Source organism: Equus caballus, chromosome 18 (assembly GCF_041296265.1).
Source record: "Equus caballus isolate H_3958 breed thoroughbred chromosome 18, TB-T2T, whole genome shotgun sequence".
NCBI classification, from domain to species: domain Eukaryota; kingdom Metazoa; phylum Chordata; class Mammalia; order Perissodactyla; family Equidae; genus Equus; species Equus caballus.
In genome coordinates, this window is record NC_091701.1 from 49514029 (window position 1) to 49539714 (window position 25686).

At 41.0% G+C, this 25686-nt stretch overlaps 1 protein-coding gene across 1 annotated transcript in view; it reads right to left on the reverse strand.

Annotated features, from left to right (window-relative positions):
* Positions 1–507: 507 nt before the first annotated feature.
* The window catches only part of LRP2 (LDL receptor related protein 2), a 197623-nt gene continuing 172444 nt past the window's right edge, over positions 508–25686 (reverse strand). Inside the window, exons 64-79 of the mRNA XM_005601570.4 lie at positions 25491–25622; positions 24248–24379; positions 22365–22508; positions 20187–20352; positions 18395–18523; positions 17073–17293; positions 16132–16308; positions 13250–13369; positions 10957–11047; positions 10040–10107; positions 9732–9849; positions 9090–9219; positions 7964–8071; positions 5227–5334; positions 2269–2340; positions 508–2091 (exon numbers count right to left, since the gene is read on the reverse strand). Of these exons, the coding sequence (XP_005601627.2) occupies positions 1924–2091; positions 2269–2340; positions 5227–5334; positions 7964–8071; positions 9090–9219; positions 9732–9849; positions 10040–10107; positions 10957–11047; positions 13250–13369; positions 16132–16308; positions 17073–17293; positions 18395–18523; positions 20187–20352; positions 22365–22508; positions 24248–24379; positions 25491–25622 (2084 nt within the window). The 3' untranslated portion in view covers positions 508–1923. The remainder of the gene's footprint in view (positions 2092–2268; positions 2341–5226; positions 5335–7963; positions 8072–9089; positions 9220–9731; positions 9850–10039; positions 10108–10956; positions 11048–13249; positions 13370–16131; positions 16309–17072; positions 17294–18394; positions 18524–20186; positions 20353–22364; positions 22509–24247; positions 24380–25490; positions 25623–25686) is intronic.

Below are 25686 nucleotides of genomic sequence, written 5' to 3' on the forward strand. Positions count from 1 at the left end.
TTTACTCCTGGTATTCACACTTTCTCTTGGCTCACATATCCCAGAGTTAGGACATCAGATACACCCCAGTAAAGCTCAAATCCCAGTTCTGAACAAAACCCTCTCCCGCTGTGACCATTCTTGCCGTCTTCAGTCTCAGCATGAGCAGCAGTGTGATCCCTCAGCAGTGGGTACTTATGCTAAACTCTGAAACACAATTAGATCCAAAATGGGGAACTGGGCTCAGGGCCTAGGATGTAAGGAAGGAAAAGGGGAAGTGGAAATTGACTTTGAAAGGCAATTAAGGGGGCTTCCTGCCCAGAGTTCAGGTGGGAACCTAAAGGAGCTTACTCTTCTCTCTGAGATCACCCCACTGGGTCAGTCAGGGCTGGGTGTGCTGTAAGTTCCTCCCCACCTCCCCGAACCCTGGGTATCCTTGGTACCCAGGTTGCCTCACATTCAAAGCCCCAAGCTCCGCACAGCAATATACAACTTATTCGTGACCTGGGCTTCAAAAGCACACAGAAGTCTGATAAAATACACATTTATTAGAAATTTTTCAGCAGCATCATTTCCATTTGCTTTTCTAATCAAAGTACATTTCAAAGTAATTACAATAAGCCTCAAAATATGAGCAAGAAATATTTTGAGAACTCAGGAATAAAATAATCAGTAGTATATGTTTCATCCATCCATCCATCCATTCATCCATTCATTCATTGTTTTAAAAATGTGCAATATTAGCACTGAGAGCCAGGAATGCTACTTAGCATGGAAACTGTATATTCCTGCCATGGTTCCCGTGGAGACTATACTGACTATTCAAGATAAGAGCTAGGCTCTACAGTATATTCTGATACAAATGTACAGATCTAGCCAAAAGACATAAAAAAGGCTCAATAAGAATGGTTTCCCTTTCTATTCATGTTCAACTTAGGAAATAAATAGTCATAATAACGATATTTTCACATACAGAAACAAAACTTAGTTGAGGCTTTCCTTAACCAGTGTTTGTTTTGCACCTTACTTTATGAAGACACAGATTTGGTTTTAGTAATTCAGCTACCGAGCTCCAGTTTCTAGGATAGGTGACCACCCGAGATGCCAAGGCAAGGAAGTAAATTGCCCTACAGCCCATCAAGCGAAAGGGTTCATTCGATTAAATACAAACTCTTTGCAGGATACTTGCACTTAATGACAGGGTATGTTCTCACAGACATTGCAAATAGCTATGTTGACTTGACAGCTAGAGAGAGAACACACAGGAAGCAGAGTGTAGTGTTTAGACAACACAAACATGCAGAAGAGTGAGACTGAATTGCTTTTCTACCTTCTGCATTATCTGAGGCATCTACAGTCAAATCCCAAAGTCTGTACAACACACAGTGCTCTCTATCAATATGCCTATTAACCGGGTTACATGAAAGAGTGAACATTAATTAAGTGCTGATGCGTAAAAATGGACCCAAGAGTGGGGCCTGGATCCCTTTCCTGGATAATTCTATAGGAGACATGAGTGGTGCCTCTTCTTCAGACACGGCTAAAGGCCCCAAGTCAACTCCTTTCCTCACTGGATCATTTACTGCAATGATCACCAACCAATTCAGCAGATTCTTTTATTAGCAAATTTAATGATGTGATAATCTTTCCAAAATTTACAAATGTACAATATATTTATAGCCTTACCTTCAGATATCTTCAGTGCAAAGATATACATATAGTACATGGTGATAATTATTTGTAAAAATATGAGACGGCATAATTAAAAAAAATAAAAAAGACACGCAAGGCATAGTTTCCACAGGCAGTTCCAGCTACAGGTGAACAGGGGAAAAATATTCTTTTTTTATTATAAAGTACTGAATGTTAACTTTTTTCCATCTGTTTGTAAAAAACATATGTGCAAAAGTGTGTTTCTAATTGTTCCCTAGCTTGCTGGCGTGGCTATACCTCAGAGTCTTCTCTAACAAGGTTTGCAGTGTCTTTAAAAGTGTCTTCCGTTGCAGTGTAGGTTGGAGCTGAGCTTCTTTTGGAAGGGATTTCGGCAGCGGGAGAAGGTGATGGCAGTGGGACGACAGCGGTGGGACCACTTTCTTTTTGGTCGTCGTCCATCTAGGACCACAACAAAACATGAATCAGCCATTTATTCCCCCAACAGGAATAGTTTTGCGTGAAGAAGACACATCTTTGCCACTTTGCTCAGAATAATCTGAGTGTATGTCCAATTTAACCAGGGAAGTTATTTCTAAGAAAGGATGCTGATGTCAAGAAAAAAATGTGAAAAATTACCTCTGCATAGATTGGATTTTCGAAATTGGTAGTTTGTTTTGGTTTTCGTTTGAAGATATTCCATTTTGTTGCCTAGATGAAAAAGGAGAAATAGAACACCTTCAGGAATGGAACTTTTTTTTTTTTCTGGTGAGGAAGATTTGCCCTGAGCTAACATCTGTTGCCAATCTTCCTCTTTTTGCTTGAGGAAGATTGTCTCTGAGCTAACATCTGTGCCAATCTTCCTCTATTTTGTATGTAGGATGCCGCCACAGCATGGCTTGATGAGTGGTGTATGGGTCCACACCTGGGATCCAAACCTGCGAACCCCAGGCTGCTGAAGCAGAGCACACAAACTTAACCACTACACCACCTGGCCAGCCCCCTACAGTTTTCTGATTTAATCTTCCCAACAATTCTGTGAGGGAGATGCTCTTATTATCTCTATTTTACAGATGAAGAAACTGAGTCACAGCAAAATTTTTATAACTAAATTGTAGGTAGAAGAGTAGGCAATGACTATAGGACTCAGGGGACGTAAACTGAAAAGTCCAAAGAGAAATCAACCTAGACTATGGTGGGTGGCTCCTCTCTTGCTGAAAAGTTGCTCATGGTGGCAGTGCTGGCCACAGCTCGGGCTGCCACATGGAAACCTTGCAGGAGACAAAGGCATACACAGTCTGCTCTAGCAGGTAGCTGAGAGAGCCCACATGTCTTCTGGGGTATCTCTTGCTCTGTGAGTAGGAGGCCAAGATGTAAAGGAGAGGGGAGTACACGCCTATAGGAGAAGTAGAAGAGGCCATTCTCTTTAACCTCTATTTAAGTGAGCACCGACTCTGTACATGGCCACCACCAAGAGGGCGATGAAGACATTCAGGTCAGAGCCCGGCCTCTGGAAGCTTATACTTGAATGGGAAAGGCCAAAACTCTTCAAAGTCATTGCTTCAGTATAGAATGACTACTTGCGGTTAAGCAGTTATTACTAAGAGAAATGGTGGTGACTCATCTTCTTGGGAAACCCAATGCATTTCAATGAGACTTTCGGAAAATGACAGAACTGAGTCACAGGAGTTTATCTTTTCACTTTGAGTCCTTTGAGTAGATTGACTGATGAAAGATACATTTGTGAGACTCCTTGGCACAGTAATGTCAACCAAGGGTGATCCTCACCGAGTGCGTCCACTGCTGTCAGCCACTCCTGCCGTTATCTCACTGCCCAGGAGGCAACAGACACAGCAAGATCCCTGGGTATCCAGGGAGGACAAACCTTAAGAAAGTCTCAGCCTTGAATGATTAAAAAAAGTAAGAACAAGAACCAACGTACTGCAAAGATGGAGGTGAGAAAGAAAGGGACTCTAAGTGGTGCAGATCTGTTCCCCTTTGAAAGTCTTTCAGCGTGCAGTTTGTTCCTGATGACTGCTGTTCAGGTCAGAGGTTGTGGCATCCCCACCACACTCCTCTTCCTGCTCAGCTGGGAGAGAGCCCTGTCTAGGCAAGAGCATCACTAGACTCCAGATGGACCAAGAAAAAAATGTCAAGAATATAAAATAAATCTGGCACTGCCTTGGAGTTGAGTCAGACTTGGGGAACCACAGACCTGACATTCAAGTATTCTAGTGTCTGTGGAAAATCAGTCCTCAAGATCCATTTTCTAATGTAGCTTAAATTAAAAAAATTCAGTCCCTTGAAAAATATGAAAGTGAAAATCCTTTCTAAGACAATATTCGTGTGTGTGCACGCACTCGTATGCATGATGGGAGAAGGGCTTACTAAATGGAATATGAAAGGTGGACAAAGAGACCTTTGGTATAAGATCTTCTTATTAGCATCTATTTAGTTCAACTTTTATTTTGACCCAAAAGAGCAGAACAGGAGGCCCTGAAAATCCAATATGACTTCCAAGGTAACTTTGCAGATGCCAATTCTGCTTATAGATTAGCAATGTGAGAAATGAGGATTGTATAGATGGTAAGATTTCTAACTACCCTTAGACATTTGTTGCTTTACATTACTTCACAGAAGGAGTCAAAGAACCCTAAACTGAGACATCTCAGATCCTACTGTTCTCAGCTGGGAGTGTGTGAGTGTGCAGGGGGATGGTTTCTGGGATCACAGTGCATCGGAGGAGACATTCCTGAATATTAACATGTGCTGCAATGCACAGGATACTTCTATACCACAAAGAACCGCCCTACCCAGTCTAGCACCCAGAGGTAAAATAGTTTTCCCAGAAGCAAACAGCTAGATCTGGAATAGCTTCATATGTGTCCATTAAAACTAGCTGTATATTATCCATCAATACAGTTTTATATCAATTTATTGAATTTCTCTCTGTAGACCAAATAGCCTACAAATTGCAAAGGGCCTGCAGTCATGGTAGAGAAGCTCCATCCAGTGGCCCTTTTTTCTTTTAATCTCCATTGTTAAACACTCTGCCTGGCACAATGAGGGCAACAACGGTTAAACGGTTAGATGGATGATGAACACACGGATTGATGGACAGAGGAAGAGCATATGAATTAGTGCCATCTAGTGGTGAACATAGGTAGCAACATTACAGCTAAGAAAAACATTATCTAAGGGAACAATGATGTACACAGTACAGAAATCACATTACACAGGGAAGGGAAAGGTCTTCTATGTGTATTCTTGACACAGTAAGCTCTTTATTCACATAAAATCATTCTTTCAAAGTAAACGCCTCTGGTGTGAAGAGGCTGCAGAAATCTGTTGCCCTTCTATTCCTCATGGTCCCCCATGTCACAAAGGACATCATTCCCATCACAATCTTAGAATGTAGCTTTGCTTTGTGGAAAGTTTTTCAATTTGTGATTTTTTTAAATTATCTTTATTAACTGCCTATGTATCTGGGGATCTGTGAGCCTATCAGGGTCTTTCCTAGTTTGCCGAGGATTAACAAACCCAGCAACTCCAAAGTCCTTTCCAAATCCCCTATCATTTCAGCAGTCAGCCAGTTACCTGAGTTCCATCAGCAGTTGGAGAAGCTGGCTGTGTGTCTGGAACTATCTCAGAAGGGTTTATGGGACTTCCATAGTTCCTGTTATCCACATTTCCGGATACAGTTACCTGTGCGCATATTGAAGGCTGTTATCCAGTTTTGAAATGATTTGGTAATAAATAAATTTGCTACAAAGTTTCTTATCAACTCTTTGGTCCTATTTACCACCTCGCTGTCTCACAGACATGGTCAGGCACCATTTTTACTGTAGGAGACCCACCTGGTGGCCCAGGACTAAACACCACTCCCATTTCCCCAAAATCAGGAGCACCAACCACTAAGTCATCTTTCTCATGCCTGAATCCTGGGAGGCAAAGGCACCCCCCACTGGTCACACTCTCACTTAGTAATAGCACATTCCACTGTGTTCTCTATTTCCCCTTACTCCCACTGTTGACCATATTTTTGGATAAAAGATACTCTGGTTGTATAGTGGCAGCCAAATCCTAGAACAGCATGAGTTATTCCTAAACTCACTGGCAAATTGAGAATCTTACCTCTGGATATTTAGAATAAAATTAGCAATTTCAGAGGACTGCTTAAAAGAGGTTGAATTTTTGAAAAAACAGGCGTAATGGAATAAATACTCTTCTAGACATTTTCTGTAACATTCATAGGATTCCAAGGTTCCCACTCGAGCCCAAATTACAATGGATATATAATTAATAAATTACAGAGTAGAAATTCACTCTTTTTCCTATATATCCTGAGAAATGCATCGTTAGGTGATTTCATCATTGTATGAACATCATAGAGTGTATTGAAGAAGAACAAAATTTGCCAGCCCCAAAACATATGTCTTTAACATGAAGATTATTTTAGGCTGATTATTTTTAAGAAACAAAAGACTCAGGAAGTTTTTCTTGTTACCTCCCCCTTAAGTGCCTAAAAGAATTAAGATAAAAACACCTGTCTCAGGAAGTAAGCTATCACCTTAGCACAACATGAACTAGATGGTGGACAGGGAGGAACCCAGACAGCTTGCTTATTGAGCTCCCTTCTGTGTTCTTCTGTTTCTGTGTGGCCAAACACTTGTTTTCCAAACATTTGCTCCTTTTCACCTACCTGTGAATTGCCTTCCTTTCCCTTTGAAGTCCCTGGCTCTCCCCACCCCCAACATCTTCTTTTCTCTTTAGCGGAGGACAGTATTTTTTTTTTTTGAGGAAGATTAGCACTGAGCTAACTACTGTCAATCCTTCTCTTTTCACTGAGGAAGACTGGCCCTGAGCTAACATCCACGCCCATCTTCCTCTACATTATACGTGGGATGCATACCACAGCATGGCTTTTGCCAAGCGGTGCCATGTCCACACGCGGGATCTGAATCGGCGAACCCCAGGCTGCCGAGAAGCAGAACATGTGAACTTAACTGCTGTGCCACCAGACTGGCCCCTGAGGATAGTATTTAAGGTGAGACTTTTGGCCATTTTGGTGAGTTATTCAATTTTCCTGAGTTTCTCCCATGTACACGTGTTATTAAACTTTTGTTTGTTTTTCTCCTGTTAATCTGTCTCATGTCAGTTTAATTCTTAGACCAGCCAAAAGAACCTAGAAGGGTAGAGGAAAATTTCTTCCTCTCCTGCAGGACTTACAGAAATCTAGATGGTACTGCCTACTACACATCTCGGCTATATGGTACTAATCTTATGAGACCAACATCATATCTGCGGTCCATCATTGACCAAAAGGTCATTATGCAGCACATGACTGTATTTTTACCATTCACCACTTCATTTCTTTTAGAACTTGGACATGTGTTTATATATATGGCCTCATTTTATTTCAAGTGAAAATGCCAAATAAAATGTCATATCTATTTCATCATGTGATTAAAGTTTTGCTATCTGAATATCAAAGGATCAGGCAAAATGCTTTCACGATTCAAATATTTCTGGTCCTAAGAAAGCCATTCATAAAATAAACACTTCTATCATATATTAAAATATGCCTTAGCATGTGAGTTCAAAGGAAGTTTAGGTGTTAGCAATGAAAGCGAATTTCAGTGAGGCTGTAGTTATTCCGGCAAAGGAAGTACAGGCCAACAGGTGACAGGCATGGGGAGTGGTGTTGGAGCTATTGATCCAGACCTAATGAAAGCTCTTTCCCTTCATCCCTTCTCCTCCTCATCTTCACGCTCCTCTCAAAGATGAGTGAGTAATAGGGCCGTACCAAAGGAAATACAGGTAACTGCCTATCAACTTCGGAGAACTTTCTACTTTTCTGAACAGTATGGGAAAGACTAGCATAGGGAGGTCACCTCAGATCACACCCTTATGATACCAACAAGAACCCAGAGAGTAGACCCACTCCCAAAAGTCTCTGCAGAATGACCTGATGATCATTTGCTCATTCATTTCACAAAGGTTTATGGAAAGCTTGTGCATACCAGGCACTGTGTTTGCCAAGCCTCTGAATGGACTCCTACCTCTTGCTCTGACCACTCGGAAGGAAAAGGCTCTTGGTCAGTGCCCCCAGAATGGTTGTCAAACCTCAACAACTGTGCAACAAAACAGGATTCTGATCATCTTCACGTCTCTTTTTCTTGGGTCTGTTACTGCAGAGAGTGAAGCTGAGGAATGGACCACTGTGTTTCCTTCCATTTGAGGGAAGGTGAGGAGGACCCTGAGAGGACATTATTCAATGGAACAAGATCCAGCAACAGCAGTACTTGAAGGAAAGGACTGCGTGATTCCTCACCTGAGTTGGCTGAACGACTTTGACAGCACTGTCCTTCTCCTTGGCTGTATACATTGGGTTTTCAAATATTATGGGCTGCTTCCCCATCTCCATAGCAAAGTGTTCACTCTGATGGGGAAAAAAAAGATCATAATGTACTGACCTGGTTCACACACAGAGCAACTTACCCCCCTCACACCTGGAGGTAAGCTAGGCACTATGCTAAATTTACCCAGAAAGAACGTGCAACAAAAAAAGCCAGCAGAGACCCAAGGCCTCCATATGGCAAACCATCATGTAAAATAACATGAATGCCCTCGTTCACTAGCACAAGAAAAGAGAAACACTCTTCCTATATTTGAGTTCTCCAAAATAAGTCACCTGGGGACTGGGGTTGGACAGAGAAAAGGATGTGATGGAAGAAGAGCAAAGAGAACAGGGAGGGGGGAAAGAAGAAAAAATGGATATTATTGTATTTTCAGGCAGGGGAAAAATGAAAGATTTGAGGGAAAAGCAAAATACTGAAAGCGATTCCCCAATACTGATTATAGAGACTATACATGTCTCCTCATAAGGTATCAATTTGGTCCTCACAGGAGGTATTATTATACCCACATTACAGATGGGAACAGTAGGGTCAGAGAGACCAAGCTCCATGCCTATTACTACATAATTAGAAGGTGCCAGAGTTGCTATTTGAACCAACCACTAACTCTAAAATCACTGTTTATTCCATCACTATCCATCAGGGGGAAAATAGATGAGACTAGTAAACACTTATTTTCATCCTCCTCCCTTTAAATATACAAAAAGTCACCAAATAAAAGCAGAATATTATGCACTCTCTCTCCTACTCCCTAAAAAAATAAGACTAATTTAAGATTCCAGTTAAACTTAAGACTGTTTATGATTCTAATTCAACAGTGTGGCTTCAAGCAGAGACAAATTTTAATTTTACTACTAATATTTTTAGATACGTTTCTGCAACAAATCTAATGTTTTCTAACTTTGTCTGTATAGTGAAGACTATTCTGAGAGGCATACAGTCTTTCGCTTTTTTTCTAGGTTAATTTTATTCTTAAAGTGTTTCTTTTATAAAACAGTAAAAATGGTAACGTTCAAATAGTCATTTTGAAGCCACACTCACCATCACCATTGATCTGTCAATAGCAGATTCAGGCCCAAAACCAGACACTCCAATATCCATGTTAACATCCGCCCCTGATCTGAAGGTCACTCCATTTCCATTTTCCGAGGATTTGACAAGACTGCTTAAGCTGCAAAGAAGTAAATGAAAGTCATTATTTTTTTAATAATCTTTTGCAATAGTACTCTTTCCTCCATATCGCTAAATCTTACTTAAATGAAATGCTCAATTCACACTCTGAATTTACACATCAAATATGGTGGTAAGTTCTCTTAGCCACCTGGAAGTGTTAAAGCACGTTCCCAAATGCTTGAGATCTAAGACAGGGCCAGTTTGGGACTTGCAGGAATAAAGTCTGGTCCATCCCACAGCCAGCTCTGTTCTCCAGTCTAACCTGAATGCCCACCAATAGGCACCAACCATTTGGACTATCAAACGTGCTTTGCACTCAGGCTTCAAAGAAGCACTTGATTAAGAAGTTGTGATTTGAAGGGACTGCTTTCAGTTCACTACTTTTTGTGTCTGCAGAATAGGTGAACTGTGTAGTGTGCTTTTTTTTTAACTTAAAAAAAAAAACTAAGTTATTCACATGGGCACATTACACAGGTTGCTAAAATCAATATTCTACATAATGAAACTGACCTTGGCAGCTTGGGCAGAGCAGGCAAAAGGGAGCCGGTTCTCCTATAGTGGAAAAAGGCTAACATTGCCAAAGCTCCAATTATGATGATCAGGATGACTGTCAACAGCACGGCCACCGCTGCCATTGAAGAGGGGGGGAAAAGCGAACATATCAACATGCAGAGAAGGAAAAGAGCCAACCGACTTAGCAGTAGAGGCTGGGGTCCACAACCATTCATTCTTCAAAGACTGGGTTAAACAGAACACAAACAGCATTCAATTTAGAGGCTATGAAGTATTTTCAGGTTGCTTATGTTCTCAAAACTTACTTGTTCCTGGAGGGACGCCTTTTGAAAGCCCTGCTTCACAATATTTTCCCATGTAGCCACTCAGACACCTGAAAATAAAAGAAGACTTGTTCACGAGCTGTCGCCTTCTGAGGCTTCTACTGCAATTTTGTAAGCACACCTTGAAGGAGAGAGAGGTTCGACTGAGTAAATTACACGTTGAACAGACAATGTATCCTGTATGACTTTTGTTTATTCCACCAAGAAATAAACAAGCAGAAAGAACAGTAATTTGACTTTGTGGAAATTCACTTTCAGTGGAGTAGCTGTGACGCCTACAGGGTCAGCCTCATCAAAGAAAACCTATTGATGTGTTCTCTAATCTATGGAATTCTGCCTTAGAGAGTAAAAATGGAAACCATGATTGTGTTCTTTCCTTTGATATGTTTTCATTAAATTTTTAAAAGACCTCCATTCATCTTGCTCTGTGATAAAGCTTTCTCAATAATTCTTTTCTTTCCAAATCGTAGGCCCAGTCTCTGCTCATCATGAGTGCCTCGTACTGAAGCAGCTCTGCTGCCAGCTGCTCTCCCACAATCCCATTGTAATTAACCATGCCAGGTGTGTAGGAAAATGCAGGTGCCGTTTCTCTAACTCCTTGCTCCCCAAAGCGTGGCCCACAATTCTGTGGCATCTCCCGGGACCTTGTCAGAAATGCAGAATCCCTGTGCGTGAGGTGGGCATTTGACCCAGATCTCAGGAGGTTCTTAGGCACATTATAGTTTGGGAAGTACTGCTTTAGTTCTCTATGGACTCCCCCAAGGGAGGGCAAGCTGGTTAAGATGTGAAAATTAGTGAACAGGCAAGGTTCCTGTACTTGTTTTTCTAGCTACTTTAAGGTCTTGAATTCCCCCAGAAGAGGCAAGGGCTACAGCTTGGACCTCAACATTTAGACTTACTTGCATTTGGGGAGGTCATTCTCATCAAAATAGCAATTTCCTCCGTGCATACACCTGCATGGGGGGGGCATCATGATGGGACTTTCGATGGCTGCAGAAAGGGAAAGCCATGCATGTGTTAGTCAGCCATACTCAGCAAAGCACCCATACCATGCAAACCTGCTTCAGACCCAGGGGAGTGGGGGAGGGGGTGGACGGGGAAAGGCCAGCTAATTAGTCTTCCTATCAAAACATTATCTTCCCCTTAAGTCAGATGAATTTCCTTATCAATAAGGTCTTGGAGAGTAACATCCATTTGGTGGAAAGATCGAGACAGTTTATAGCATCCCCCACCCCCAAAACAGTGGAGAGATGCTAGACTCTAGAACATACGTTAATAGTTAAAAGAAACTTGTGGTAAAGGAATCTCTTAGGACATTCACGTCCTCATTTGAAGCTGTCAGAATTCTCCGCTGTGAATCCAGTTAACATCAAGAATTCAATTTAGATGCACCTCAAACCTCAATTAAAGGCTCTGAAGCATCAGCGATCCCTCCATCAACAGACAGACACATAGATGCAGATACACAGATGCTTAGTGGACAGTCGGGTAGAGATCGCCTCATTTTTAAGTCCTACAAAACTGTGCTTGCTCTGGGTCCCTGCTCCAGCTCAGCCCCCACATACTCTCTGGATGTGCCTGAAGGGTCATTCGTGTTTCCATGTCTTACACCTAGAAGATGCTCAAAAAGTATTTATCCCGCCTGTGTTTATTCAAGGTGTTCGGATACGCTTCTAGCTCAGTCCCTCAACTTGAGTCTCTACTCAAAGTTCACTTGATCAAGGGGCCTTCCAGGAAATGTCTGTCTAAAAAGGCAACCGACTCCCACCCCACCCTCATCCCTCTTACCTGCTGTAGGTTTCTCCTCTTATTTTTACCACCTAATGTTATATATTTATTGGGTTCTCTATTTATTGTGCTACTAGAATATAAAAGCCCCACAAGAGCAGGGTATTTGTCTGTTTGCTCCCTTCTGTTATCTCCAGCACTTAGAACAGTGCCTAGCACATAGCAGGCACTTAATAAATACTTATCAAATTAATTGATTAATTGATATACCAAACCGAGACCGTATATGGAATGATTACCATCATTAACGTGCTTACTTTGGTTAATGTCTTTTTAAACAGAAATCTTAATATGATCCACTTGGCAAAAAATGTAAATGAGGAAGTAGATTAGATGACAACTTGCACAACACGTCTCCTTCAACATGAAATTGTAAACAAACGTCAGAACGATCCATCTACAGCACAGAACGAATCTCAAAAGCTTGAAATTGTCCTTTTGTTCAAAATATCGCTAGGTATTGTCATCTTGCCAATATTTCCCCCGTGGCGCTAGGATGAGAGTGGGGATAGGGGAAGGGAGGCGGAGGAAACAGTTTTTTATCCCCGATTTCATTCTCTAAACCTCCCAACTTTTCAGGCTGCCTGGGAAGTCAGAAAGTGGTGCCTTGTTTAACCACTTGCTCCACCTGGTGGTAGAAGGTGGTTAAGCCTCTTCATTTCTCTGTTAACTAAAACTGGGGGAAGGCTGCTAGTGAACCACAGGATGATTTTTTTTTTTTTTTAACGTGCTTATCAAGCATCGGATCCTAGTTAGGGACACTATTTATTCCCCATGGCTTATTAACTCCTTAATTTAAGAGTCACTGAAGAAAGGTCTTGCCAAGAATAGATCATCCACAGCATTTGGGATGAGAATTAAACCACTGCTTCCTTATTCCAGACCTCATCTCCCAACAGCATAAGGCACCTCCTGAAATGTGGCCCTTCTTCAGTTGTCAAAACTTTGAAATGAGCATGTGAGGAAAACATGAACTCCTCTAGCCCTCCCCTCTGTACTTCATAAGCCCCCCACCTCAGGAACCTGGTTCTCACCTCGAGGAACTCCTGATAAGGCTGAATGGATTCTGGGGTGACAGGAATCCAGTATGGGGAAGAGAAAGGAGGAAGAGCCCTTATAGAAAACTCATTCTTCAAAATGTCTTTACAAAACAACATAACAGATCTTAGCAAATAATTCCCAGAAAGCCCTGGAACACAAGATCTGTTTGGCCCCTCACTCAGCTCTGTGCATATTTCCCACATCTCTCCTCTCTCCTTCTAGCCATCCCCACTCTATTCTGTAAAGAACCCAGCAGGCAGGGCTCCTCAGGCTCCTGAAGAATGGGAAGCACAGGTAGGGAACTGACTGCAGAAGGCAGAGTAGCTCTCCCAGGCCCCATGGCTGCCCAGGCAGTGCTCCTACCTGCATTACACTCGGTGATGCTCCCCGCTATAAAGGTGGAGCCTTGGGGACAGGCACAGCTGTAGCCTCCAGGTCTCAGGAGGCAGAGGTGGCTGCAGACCTTTTTACAGCGGTTGGGTACTGGAAAGCAGATAAGAACAGTGGTTAGGTGCTGAGGAGGAAATGAAAACCCCCAACCAAGGATATGCCCATCAACTGAGCTGTGCACCGGCCAGGTGATAGGAGAGACCAGGCAGCATCCCAACACTCCTAAGCCATGTGCAGCTTGGACCTGGCTACTCACCCTCATTTAAACTACCGTCCCCTGCCACCCCACCAAGTGGCACAGTCTCTCCCTGTGCCTTCCATGCCACTCATTTTCTACTGGCATCGCTTATTTCCTCTATTGCCCTGGCAGGTTTGGAAGGTAGGTGTGTGTATGATTCACTGAATGACCTCAAAAACTAATCAGTGCTAAGCAATCTGAGATGGTTCAAAATACCAGCAAGAGCCCATTATTACATCAAGATTTGTCATTGCCCAAATTCGGATAGCTCATAATGTGTGGTCCCTCCAAAGCATACATTGGACGTGATTTCCAGTCCCACCTTCCAAGGAGAACTTTTCCTGGGCTTCAGTTTCCTAATTTTCAAGATAAGGGAATTTAGAGCTATGATTATCAGAATCACCTGGGAGCTATTCACAACTATTGATGCCCAGTCACAGAAATTCAGATTTAAATTGGCCTGGGATGAAGCTCAAGTATTACTGTTAAAAGCTCCTTAGGTAATTCTAGAGTCTTCTGAATTCTACCTTAGCATATATTATGATTTATCCAAGGAATAAATGATCTCTAAATTGCTTCCCACACTAACATTCTGTGATCCTGATACTCTGTCATCCAAAATATAACCATAGGCAAGGCATGGCTATAAAATAACGACAGATTCCAAAAGCCTCACTCCAAATCTGTGCCATTAACATTTCTTCAGCTCTCTAGAGCAGAGCTTTTCAAACTTCAATGTAATAAAAATCACCTGGGGAATCTGATTCAAAGGGCTAGGGTGGGGCCTGAGGGTCTGCATTTCTACCCATCTCCCATAGGATACTAGTGCTACTGGTCCACACTCTGAGTAGGACCTGGAGCAGGGATTCTCAAAATGTGGTCCCTGAACCAGCAACGTCAGCATCACCTGGGAAATTGTTGGAAGTGCAAATTCTTAGGCCACCTCAGGCCTGTTAAGGCAGAAGCCCTTCAGGTGGGAGCCAGCCATTTGTGTTCAACAAGCTCCTAGATGATTCTGATGTATCCTAAAAATTGAGAACTATTCGTCCAGAGTAAATGCTAATCTGCCACAGCTGGGCTGGGTCTAGGGCCTACACGGCATTCAGTACTTTCCAAAGGGGGCCCAGAGCATCAGCTGGCTGAGATGCTTTTCAGGGGATGTCTCCAGATCTTCCTCTGCCTGACTCCTAACCTGCTCTCTCTCCAGGGGCCAGAGGGGGCTCACCCGGTGTATTGTGCTCTCCCCTCCTGCCTTTAAAACTGCCAAGCATGAGAGCCACAGGAGCATTTAGGACACAAGACCTATTATATTGTGGAGTCCCGAGTGTTTTGGAGAGGGGGCTGGAGAATGGCAATCACTACCAGCAACATAAGGGAGAGAGGACCTAGAAAAGGTGTTTGCCGCCAGTATAACCCCCTGGGAATCTCAGCTCTGGGTTCCAACTAGCCAAGGCTGATCAGGGTCTCCGAGTATCAGTGGACTCAAGGGGACCTCAGGCTCCACCTTGGTTTCACAGAACAGGGATAGAAATGGAGGTGACTTGTCACACACGGCCAAAGAATTCAGTCTGGAACTAGGTATAATGATGATTGGAACAGAACAGAAAGACCCTGAGATTTGGGGTTGAATGGAATTAAATTTAAAAATCATGTCTGAGTTTAAAACTCATCCTGTGGTTGTGTGACTTAGGCACACGGGTTACTAAATCTCTCCTATCCACAGTTTCCTTATTTGTGAGAAGAGAACAAAACCTCTTTAAATAGTTTTGGAGAAGATTAATTGAAGTAACAGATGTCTGGGTTAACACTGAAGAGAGAACCTGACACAGAGGACTTAGTCCATTTCCTTCCCTCACTTCAAAAACTTCCCTTCCCTTTCAGCTTACTCCACACAACGGTGAAGGATGACTTAGAACACAGTTAACCTGATGAAGGAGGACTCAGAACTAAGAAAACGAGAAAGAAGGGAGGGGGCAGAAATGCATCTGACTGACAATTTTAAACTAAGGCTCACGTAGCTCAGGATAACTTGACGAGCCTGGGCCTTGCAAATGCAAGAGTGGGTAAGACTTCTGATGTCCATGAAACCCATTTTGTGACCTGTTAACCCAACTCACATTTTGCAGAGGTCTGATGACTGCTGGATTCTGGAGCCTAGAAGTACGTACCCATAACTCCAAACCCAATGAAGACTGAATTTTTTTTTTTGGCTGAGGAAGATTTGCCCTGAGCTAACATCTGTTGCCAATCTTCTTCTTTTTGTATGTGAGCTGCCACCACAGCATGGCCACTGACAGACAAGTGGTGTAGGTCCACGCCTGGAAACCGAACCTGGGCCACCAAAGTAGTGTGCACCAAACTTAACCACTAGGCCACTGGGGCTGGCCCAGGATTGAAATATTTTTACTTCATATCTGCTGGTACTGCACACAATTTCATTCACCCTCCAGTTTTATCTTTCTTTGGTCAAAATGGTTTAAATACACACACACCTCTTTCATGCACTGAGAGATCAGCAGATTATTATCCACTACCATTTTCCAACAATAGAGCCATTAATTTGAAAGAAGTTTTCCCCAGATAATAAGGAACATTGTCTTCCAAGGTTGGCGATTACCTGATTGATTATATCTGTACTGCTGAAAGATTCGAACTTGAGTGAGCCAAGGATTCACTACCAGCATTTTCTCTTTCTCATCTCGCCCAAATTTATCCTGCTTCCATACTTCTCCTTTATCCTTAGATATCCAGTATAACTCGCCCTCGAAGATATCCAGACTATAAGGGTTCACTGCTGCTTACCCCCAGGGGAAAAACAAAACAAAACAAGGTTATTGAAAAGAAAATACCCTAGCCCCACTTTTATGTCAAATGTCACTCTGCTTGAATTAATCCCTAATGCAACGCCTTGAAATCCCAGAAACATTCAGGAAGACTTTCTGTACATGTGACTGCGAAAGTGTCCTGCCTGGGAGATCAGGATGACAGAAATTACACTACTGGCTGACCTCAATTATAGTGGACTTCCTCAATTTCAAGTTGCTGATTTTATTTTATTTTTCATAAACAATTTGTATGGCAGAGATTTTGTTTTTTTCTTTGAACATAAGACACCACTTAGGAAACCTGCTATGTGCTGGATTGTTGCAGTTCTGCAGAGTCTAGATGAGAAAACAAAATGCTTCTCTCCTTCTAGACATTTCCAGTTGGACAAAATAAACTATCTAGCATATTAAAGACTAATGTGTCTAGAAGTGGCTAGACATGGATTACCATTGGCACACACGAGCGCCATCTCTGTCCAGGCAACCTCACAGGAAACTCAGTTATTTCAATATCTGCTGCTGAGAGCACTTAAAAAAAAAATTATGTAAAAAGAACAAAAAGGACTTAATTATTGCTAATGGGTCCATTTTAATTTAAATCAGCAGCTAGGAGTCCAGCAGAGTGGTTTCTAACAATATAAACCATTTTCTAAGATCAGGGATCCTTCTTGAGAAAATGGGCAAAGAGAATGGGAAATATATTAATCGATCATTTAATATATTAAATTCTAACCTGCATTTACAACGGTTCTCCTATCAGTCCCATCATGTTTCATGGTTTCAATAACGTTCTCCTTGAAGTCACTCCAGTAGATCTGGTCATTGTTCAAATAATCAATAGAAAGGCCAGTTGGCCAACCAAGGTCCTCTTTAACCAGGATGATCCGATGCTGCCCATCCATCCAGGCAGACTCGATTTTAGGCTCTTTGCCCCAGTCAGTCCAGTACATAAGCCTGTAACAGAAGGTTTTCCCATTGCAGCTTCATCTAGTGGAGCTTCTCCACTAAAGCAGAGCACGGACTTCCAACAGGGAAATCAGCTGGTTTTCACGGAGTCCTGGGTACTAAGTGATGCTGTTTTTACACTTTACAGAAGACAGGGAAAGAAAATGGGGAGCTGGTGCATCTGTGGTCTACCCTTTCTGAAAACTAGACTTCCTCAATAGAAATTGGCCAGCCCTGTCCAAGGATATACATTCAGACCCTTTAAAACATATAATTACAATTATTGAATGCCAATGTGTGGGAGGCAGTGTCCTGTGTTTGGGATGTAACAGAGAACAAAACAAAAATTCCTACTCTCGTAGAGGTAACATTCTAACTTTTTAAAAATGTATTATTTTTCACCCAGTTAATACTTATGTGTAGAAGAATCAAGTAGACCAAGGATTGCACCACTTCAAATACCTAGAAAGGACCAGGCAGGCAAGATAAACGAGTGGAGCAGAGCAGTTATGAACGTCGAGTGACGGGGAGAGCAAGGCTCTGTCTGAAAGGTCCAGGCAATAGTGCATCAAGGAAGGCATCCCTACCCAGTGTTATCAGTTCTCCTGATTTTTCAAGCCAAAAACACAGATATTTTTTAAAAAAATTTTAAATGTTAGCAACTAAGTAAAAAAAAAAATTTAAATAACTTAAAGCTCTGTATAGTTCAAGTCAAATATGTCTATGGGCCATTTTAGTCCACTAGCCACCACTTTATAGCCTCTAGTCCTAATCAGATATAGACCTAGACCTGATAGACCAAGAGGTCTATCCCTAAATTCCTAAATAGAATCCTTAAATTCTATTGAAAAATGCGTGAATTTTAGACAAGCTGGACTGTGGAAAAAATGTAGCCAGAGGACTTCCCCTCACACAGCATTGGTCTGAAGCCTAGTTGCTCCTAAATGATCTTTAGAGTATATTACAATTCTTAAAAATAGTCACAGAAACCACCCAAAAACAGTCCAAGAACAATTTGAGTAGAATGGGGAGAAAATAATGAAAGACATGTAATTTTTTGAGAATCCAGTGGAAAATATCTAGAACATTAAGATCCCTTCAAGTACTTACCCTAGTTTGGGATTCACAACCACTGCCGCTGGTTGATCCAGTTGGGTGGAAATCAGCCACTTTCTGTACCTTCCATCAAGTTTAGCCACCTCAATCCGTTGACTCTTGGCATCTGACCAGTAAATATGCCTGAATTTAGAGAGACAAAAATGTCTGAAAAGTCTGGACTGGTCACTTCTGGGAAGGAGGTTTGAAGATGAGAGCAGATACTTTGGCAGTTCTGGCCGGCAAGACAGCTACTCAAATACCAGTGATTGGAGCACAATCTCCCTCGCTCAGAAATGCCCCATGCCAAGGGGACATCTTTGGAAGGTTACAAGTGGAGGAATGAGGAATGGAGGAGACTCCTGCCTGATCAGGAAAAGCAGCTGAATCATCCAGGATCAGTAATGACGGTGGACCTCACATCTGGCATTATTATATGACACAGCCCTCCAAGTAGAAGTCTTAAGGCACTATTGGGTCAGCCCTTTAAATTCTGAATGCCCGTGAGTTGGCTTCCTCCTCAGCCAAGAGCCCCGTTGGAATCAACAGGAAGCTGGCATCCGTTCCAAGAATGAGTAGAAATAGCCTTTCAAAATAACAAGCTCAGCCAGGCCATCCTGCCCTTATTCCATCCCCAAGGCTGCAGGTCTCAGTCTCTCCCAAGCGGAAAGAGTTCCATCAGTTTCTAAATTCACTCATTCGTGAAGGCTGGGAGAGAGGTAAAACTTCAAACAAGAAGACAGATCTGCCATCGCCTGGTTGGTTTTCAGGAAGGAAGTGTTCAAGTCTAGAGTTTCAAGTTCTTGACTCTCTGAGGCCTTGTTTCCTGACAGAAAATGCTAAAATGAGTCTCCTGTTAGCCTGCGGGCACAGTGGGGACCTAATTAACTTCTTCAGAGAAGCTCAAGTTTTCCAGGAACACCAAACAAGTTTGTTAAAAGGTGAAAATTGATTTATACTGCCAAGACTCTGCATTCTCCCAGGGGGCAGCAGGCCCCTGAGCCTTCCCCCTCAAATGTTTTTCTATTATTAATTCATTTTCAAGGACATAGGCGATTCTATGAATGCTTGAGCTCTGATTCCAACCTAATGTAATCACTTTCTACAAATGTGACTCCAATGCAAGGCTCTTCCTTGAAGAAGGAGCTTACTGACTTTTCCTCATCAGTTTGTATTTCATGCATCTACTGATAAACCTACTTACGGTTCTTACTTAGGAATCATCCAAAATGTGTGGCTCTGGTCCCTGGGGATCTAGAAGGTCTAAAAAGAGCAGAATAGAGCCAACACCTCTACTAACAAAAAACCCGAAGATTAAACAGGAAAGTCAAATTTCCAATCGGTTCAGATGACATAGCCTGCTAAAAACACAAGATGTGGATTATTTCTCCCTGAAATAATTATCAGAGAGAAAATATTTCATCTCAACTGCTTTGCTGGGAGAACTGTGAGGCTGGCCCATTTCTTCACAAAATGAACAGTGCCACCATACTGAAAGTTAATTTTGGAATCCAGAACTCTGTTGGCAAAAATGCTCTCCTAGATATAACATAGATTCTTGACCTTGGTGCTTTCCCAAACTTTTCCATGGCACACAGAGAATATAGGAAATGATCATGTTTATATGACATGCTGGGGTAAGCAGAGATGGTTGCTGGGGCTAGAGCAAGACCAGGCAACACTCAGCTGCATCAGTGGCTGAGTATACCCATATCCAGGTCCAGCTTAATGCATATGCCCAAGCAAGCAGTAGGGAGCTCCAGCCAGGAAAATAGAACAGGCAAGAGGGGAATATGGCTAAACTAACCTTCCAACCCAGTCCACTGCTAATCCATCTGGCTGCGCTATGTATTTCAGGTCCAAGTTAACTTCCTGCACGATATTATTGTTTTCAGATTCGAAGTTGGGGATGTAGGCACGTTTGATAGCACCAAAATTAGAGCCATGTCCTAGCACAGTGTAATATACGACACCTGCAGAGACAAGAAACGCAGGTTAGCTTCACATCAAGAACATCAGGTAAGGGGGGAAGCGGGGTCTAATCAGGTGAAGTGCTGTACACATCTCTACCTTCTTATTGTTCCTATAATACTAATAATTCAATTACACCAATATGATCAAACTTCAAAACCAATCACACTTAAGCTATTAGCTACAAATGCTTCAATTTATAACTAATTGATACTGACTTAGTTGTCTCTATTTGAAGGTAATTTATTAAAATATATTTCAGCCAAGAGCCTATTTACTCTGTTTGGGATCAAGTTCTGGTTTCCAGCAATTCTACTTTTAGGAATTTATGCTTCAAGTACACTCAACTTGTGCAAAATGATACATACACGATGCCCACTACAGCAGTTTTTAAAAACCGAAACGTTATTAACAATGAAATGCCCATCCATAAGAAATAAGTTAAAGAAATAAACTGTGGCATATCCATGCAGTATAATACAGTGCAGTGCAAAAAGAATGAGGAAGCTCTTTACATCCTAACATAAAAATGTCTTCAATATATTGGTGAGAGAAAAAACGAGGATGCAGAACAGCGTGTATGGCATACTCCACTTTGTGTCTGAAAAGGGAGGGAGAATATATTTGTATGAACAGAATATGTATATATTTCCTTATAAATGAATAAACTATCTCTGGATAGTAACTGAATGGCTGGGTTCAGCAATGGGAAGGAGATGTTTCACTGTATATCCTGTTTTGTTTTTTTTAATATTGGACTATGTGAAGTATTATCTACTAAACCTTTTAAAAATGGAAACTAATTAGCCAAAAATTACAAAATAAAAAACTTTATAAAACAAACAAACAAACAAAAAGTTTTGGTTTCCGAAACAAAATGTATAGATAAACTAGGGGCAGGCTGTTGAGAATTTGAAACCATACACAATAACTGGCAATAAAGAAGCCAGAAGGATGAGAAGTCCTATTTTATGTACAGACTAAAGAATAGTGGACAGCAGGCATTTTTAAAAGCATAGGAAGACTGTGACTTTTAAGTAGTATACTTTCTTAGGTATATACCATTCTTGAAAAGCTTATTGTATTACATAACTAAGTGTGAAAACATAATAATAAATCTTACATTGCATAGTTATTGATAGTTTGCAAAAGCATTTTCACATCTTTTCTCTCTTTTGATCTTCAAAACAACTCTCAGAGGTAGGCAAGCAGAAAAAGATTACTGCTCCTATTTTCAGATAAGAAATGGAGATCCAGAGAATTGCTACAATTATTTAAGGTCATAAAGCTAGTGGATGAGGGAGACAGGCATAGAAGACAAGTTTTCTGATTCCTGCTCACTACCATCTTCTACATACCATTCAGAGCCATGAGATACTCAACGGCAAGCATTACTCAATTTTTCATTCATTGAACTAAATTTTTTGAGCACCCACCACATACACTGTACTAGATGTTGGGTCAGGTGCTGGGCACAAAGTCATAAATTAGACAGTCTCTAGTTCCAAAAAGCACATGGTTATGGGTAGGGAGAAAAATATGTGGACAACTAGCTGTAACTCAATGTAACACGTGCTTTAGTAAAAGCATGTATAAAGTGCTACAGGATCATGAGTGAGCAATCATGGGACTGTGCTGGGAGGCATTAAAGAAGATGTCACAGAGGAGGTGACATTTGAACTGGGTCTTTGAAGTTTGAGTAGAAATTTTCCAAGTGTACAATGGTGGCGATGAACAAGATGTGCATGAGCAAAGACAAGGAGATGAGCAAAAACAAAGGGAGAGGAGGTGGTCCCAAAAGGATAACCCCTGGAGACGGAAAAAGGTTTGGTGAGAAGTCAGGAAAGGTTGGCTGGAATCCATAGCCATGCTAAGGTGTCTGAAGCATGGTAGATAGGAGGGACTTCCTCTTCCACTCATGCAACAAAATTTACTCATTACAAAATAAATTCCCAAAGTTCAATATCTTATAATTCAATTAATATCAATGACAGATGCCAAAGTTCATACTCACTGAGATCTATGCCGTCGGGATCCCAGTCATAATCAATAGCCTGAATATGCTCCTCATCTTCAAGATAATCTGCGTACTTCTCAGATGAGAGATTATATTTTCGAATTCGCACATTTTCAGCCAGCAGGAACAAAGGAGGATTACCTGGAAACAAACAAAGGGAAGCTTTACTGTTTGAATTCTGGCTGAATTTTTTTTTTTTTTGGTATACAGTAGGATATAAAATAGCAGGAATCCTCTCCCTCTTTAAACAAAAATGAGTTTTTATAGGAGTCTGACAATCTCTGCTAATGAAGAGAGCTAACTATCCAACTGGGTTGCAAAATCCATAACTGTGGACATTCTCATCTCCATTTCAGGTGGAAAGCTAACATTTCTCTTAGGGATCTTCTCAGTTCTTTATTCTCTGTTGTCAGTGGGAAAAAGTTTAGAGCAAGGAAATGCTGAGACCCCTAGATAGCATCCTCTTTTCCGTTGATTTTTCTCTTTATTCACTGACAATAAAATAGACACGATTGTAGACATTCGGTCTCACAGTAGAAATGCAATATGTATAAGCTTACTAAAAGTATTCCAGAAAGTCTACATTCTTTACTCTGTCTTAATGACAGATTTTATGATTCTTAGAGCAGGTAATCAGCACCACGACCCAATTTAGCTTCTAGCTAATAACCAAAAACTGCTTGCTCTTGGTTTTTTAAAAATTTTTTTACTTAAAGCAGCTATGTAAATGGTGACTCATCCTGGGATGCATTATCTAGAATTATTTAAATTTAATTTACTTTCATAATGTCAATCAAATCCAATTTAAGTAGCTTTTGAAAGTTCATTTTATACATTTCTTCTATCTTGACATTATGTTTTATATGAATATTCTAATTTATTTCAGTTATCTTAGTTAAAAGATTTAAACCATTTTTAATTTGCGGCTTAATCACCAAGCCAACTGTTCAAATGCCTTTACCCTAGTTTTCACTCAGTGTCAAAAATGTTTGGACAGTAAAATATTTAAGTATGCCAATCAAATGTATGCTTTAAAAGTCCAATTTGTATGAAGAAACTGAACAGCTTTTTTACTCTTAATTTGAAAAATAAAATGCTATTTTCTTATCAAGTTCCTTAAACTCTAATACAAACTTAAAATTCAAATCTGTAAGATCATTAAGACCTATACATTTTAACTGAGATATGCTGGTTTAGGTTAGACCTCTGGAAATTTGGACTGTAAGACTTCTAATTTATAGTCTTTCTCTTTTGTCATTTCTATCTAATGCTAACTACTGCTTTCTATCAGGCCTGATTCTCAGATACTGGCATTAACTTAAAATGTAGAGCTAATGACTGAAGTTACGAATAAGCCAAGCTCTTTCTGTCTGTCATCAGTAGTCCATAAACGATATAAAAGAATATGTCAACAGCATCTTTGATTTGGCCCAATTGAGTGTGACTGTTGTTTGTGGCCCACCTTGGATTAGAGGGCCTCACACCTTGATGGCAGTGCAGTGGGAGCCAGAGGGATTCATCAACTGCCTTCCATTGACAACCAAACTATAGGCAAGTTTTCTTGTTTGAATCTTCTGGAGAGTGTCGTCTTGTCCACTTTCTGAAGTTTTTACCAAGGTGGACAAGAGGCTAAGGCCAGAATAATAAGCTCTATAACATCTAACTCTTGTTTTAATTCATATGTATTTGTTGGGGGATTGTAGTTATTGTTTTAATCTACCAGAGGAAGAGAAAGAGGAGACTGGATGAGTGTTGAAAGAAAAGTAACTGGTGAATTAAAAATAAGACTCTGAGAGTCTAAAGTTTGTTTTCCGGTATATTGTACTCCTCAGCATTTATTTCTCCGAAAGTCAATTAATCACGACATGAACCCATCATACCATCAGCTGCGCACCGTTTTCCATAGTCATCACCCATAGACTTGAAGCCTTGGGCACAGGAACATTCATAACTTCCTTTGGTATTGTGGCAGTTCTGGGGACAAACCCCAAATTGCTCACATTCGTTGATGTCTGTAGGCAAAATAAAACCAAATATGCAACATCTGCTTCCATCCATTCCTTAGAGACCCTGCTTCTATTTAAATCCACATTCATAAGCAATTAGGACCGAGAAGATTGCAGATGAAAATAAGCAATGATACCAACATTTGTGGAACACTTACCAACTTTCAGATACTGTTTCACATGCTTTTCATGTCTTTTCCTCATTTATTCTTCCAAAAAGATCCTATAAGGTATGGACTACTATTAAACCCTAAGTCCCAAAGCTGGTAAGCGATGAAGACAGAGTTTACACTGAAATAGTTTGACTCTGTACAACAGCAGAACAAGATTGCCCCTTTCAGGAAGCAGCTGTTGTGTTGTTGTTTGAAACCAATTCCCTTCTGCTAACTAGCTTCAGGAAGGGGAGTCATTGCTCTGGTTTTTCAACTGAGTTCTAAAGCTTCAGCTTCCAAAAGAACTGTTCCAGTCATCCGAGTATAGCACATAATGAGTTAGAAACAGTAAATTCAAATAATAAAAGACACTGAAAAGCATACTCATCACTTGCTCTCTTGATTAGATACCTTCTGACTCCATACCTTAGAACGCACTTACGTCTGACATAAGTAGATGCGTAATAAATATGTGTTGTTTAGCTTCAGATGAAGAAAGTTAGACTCGTGTTTGTTAAAAAAAAAATTCCATCTCACACATTGATACAATAAGCAGCCATCAGCACCGAGACCTTCATAAATCATATCAATTCCACAGACATTACAGATGATGGGCTATCTGCCCATTGCTCTGGGAGGCAGTGGTAACATAGCATGGAAAATAAGCAATTGGCATCCAAGTGTTTTGGTTTTTTTCATGACCCAAGAATTTAATGAGGAAAATAGATCTTGATACTTGCCATCATTGGTTATAGACATCAGGAATGTATAGCTAACAACCTCATTCAGAACTGATCATCACCCTCTAACATTAAATTACTGGTGTACCTGAGTATTTTAATGAACTAGAACCATGAGTTTAGCCCCATTAAGAGAATTAAACAGTGGTTTAATAAAAGCGAATGAGTGGAGAACCTAAAAAGTACAAGGTTCTCCTAACAGAAATTGGAGGAAATGTACTCTACCATCACAAGAGTTTCTGTCCAAAGTACTGGCTTTGAATCCAGGTCTACAGGTGCAGATAAATCCTCCTTCCTTTAATTGGGTACAATTATGTTCACATAGATTCTCAGCACATGATCTTTCTTTTCCTGTATCTGAAAAACAAAATTCCAGCATTACAAATGAAAGGTATAAACCAAGTCAGCCAAAAATACAGTC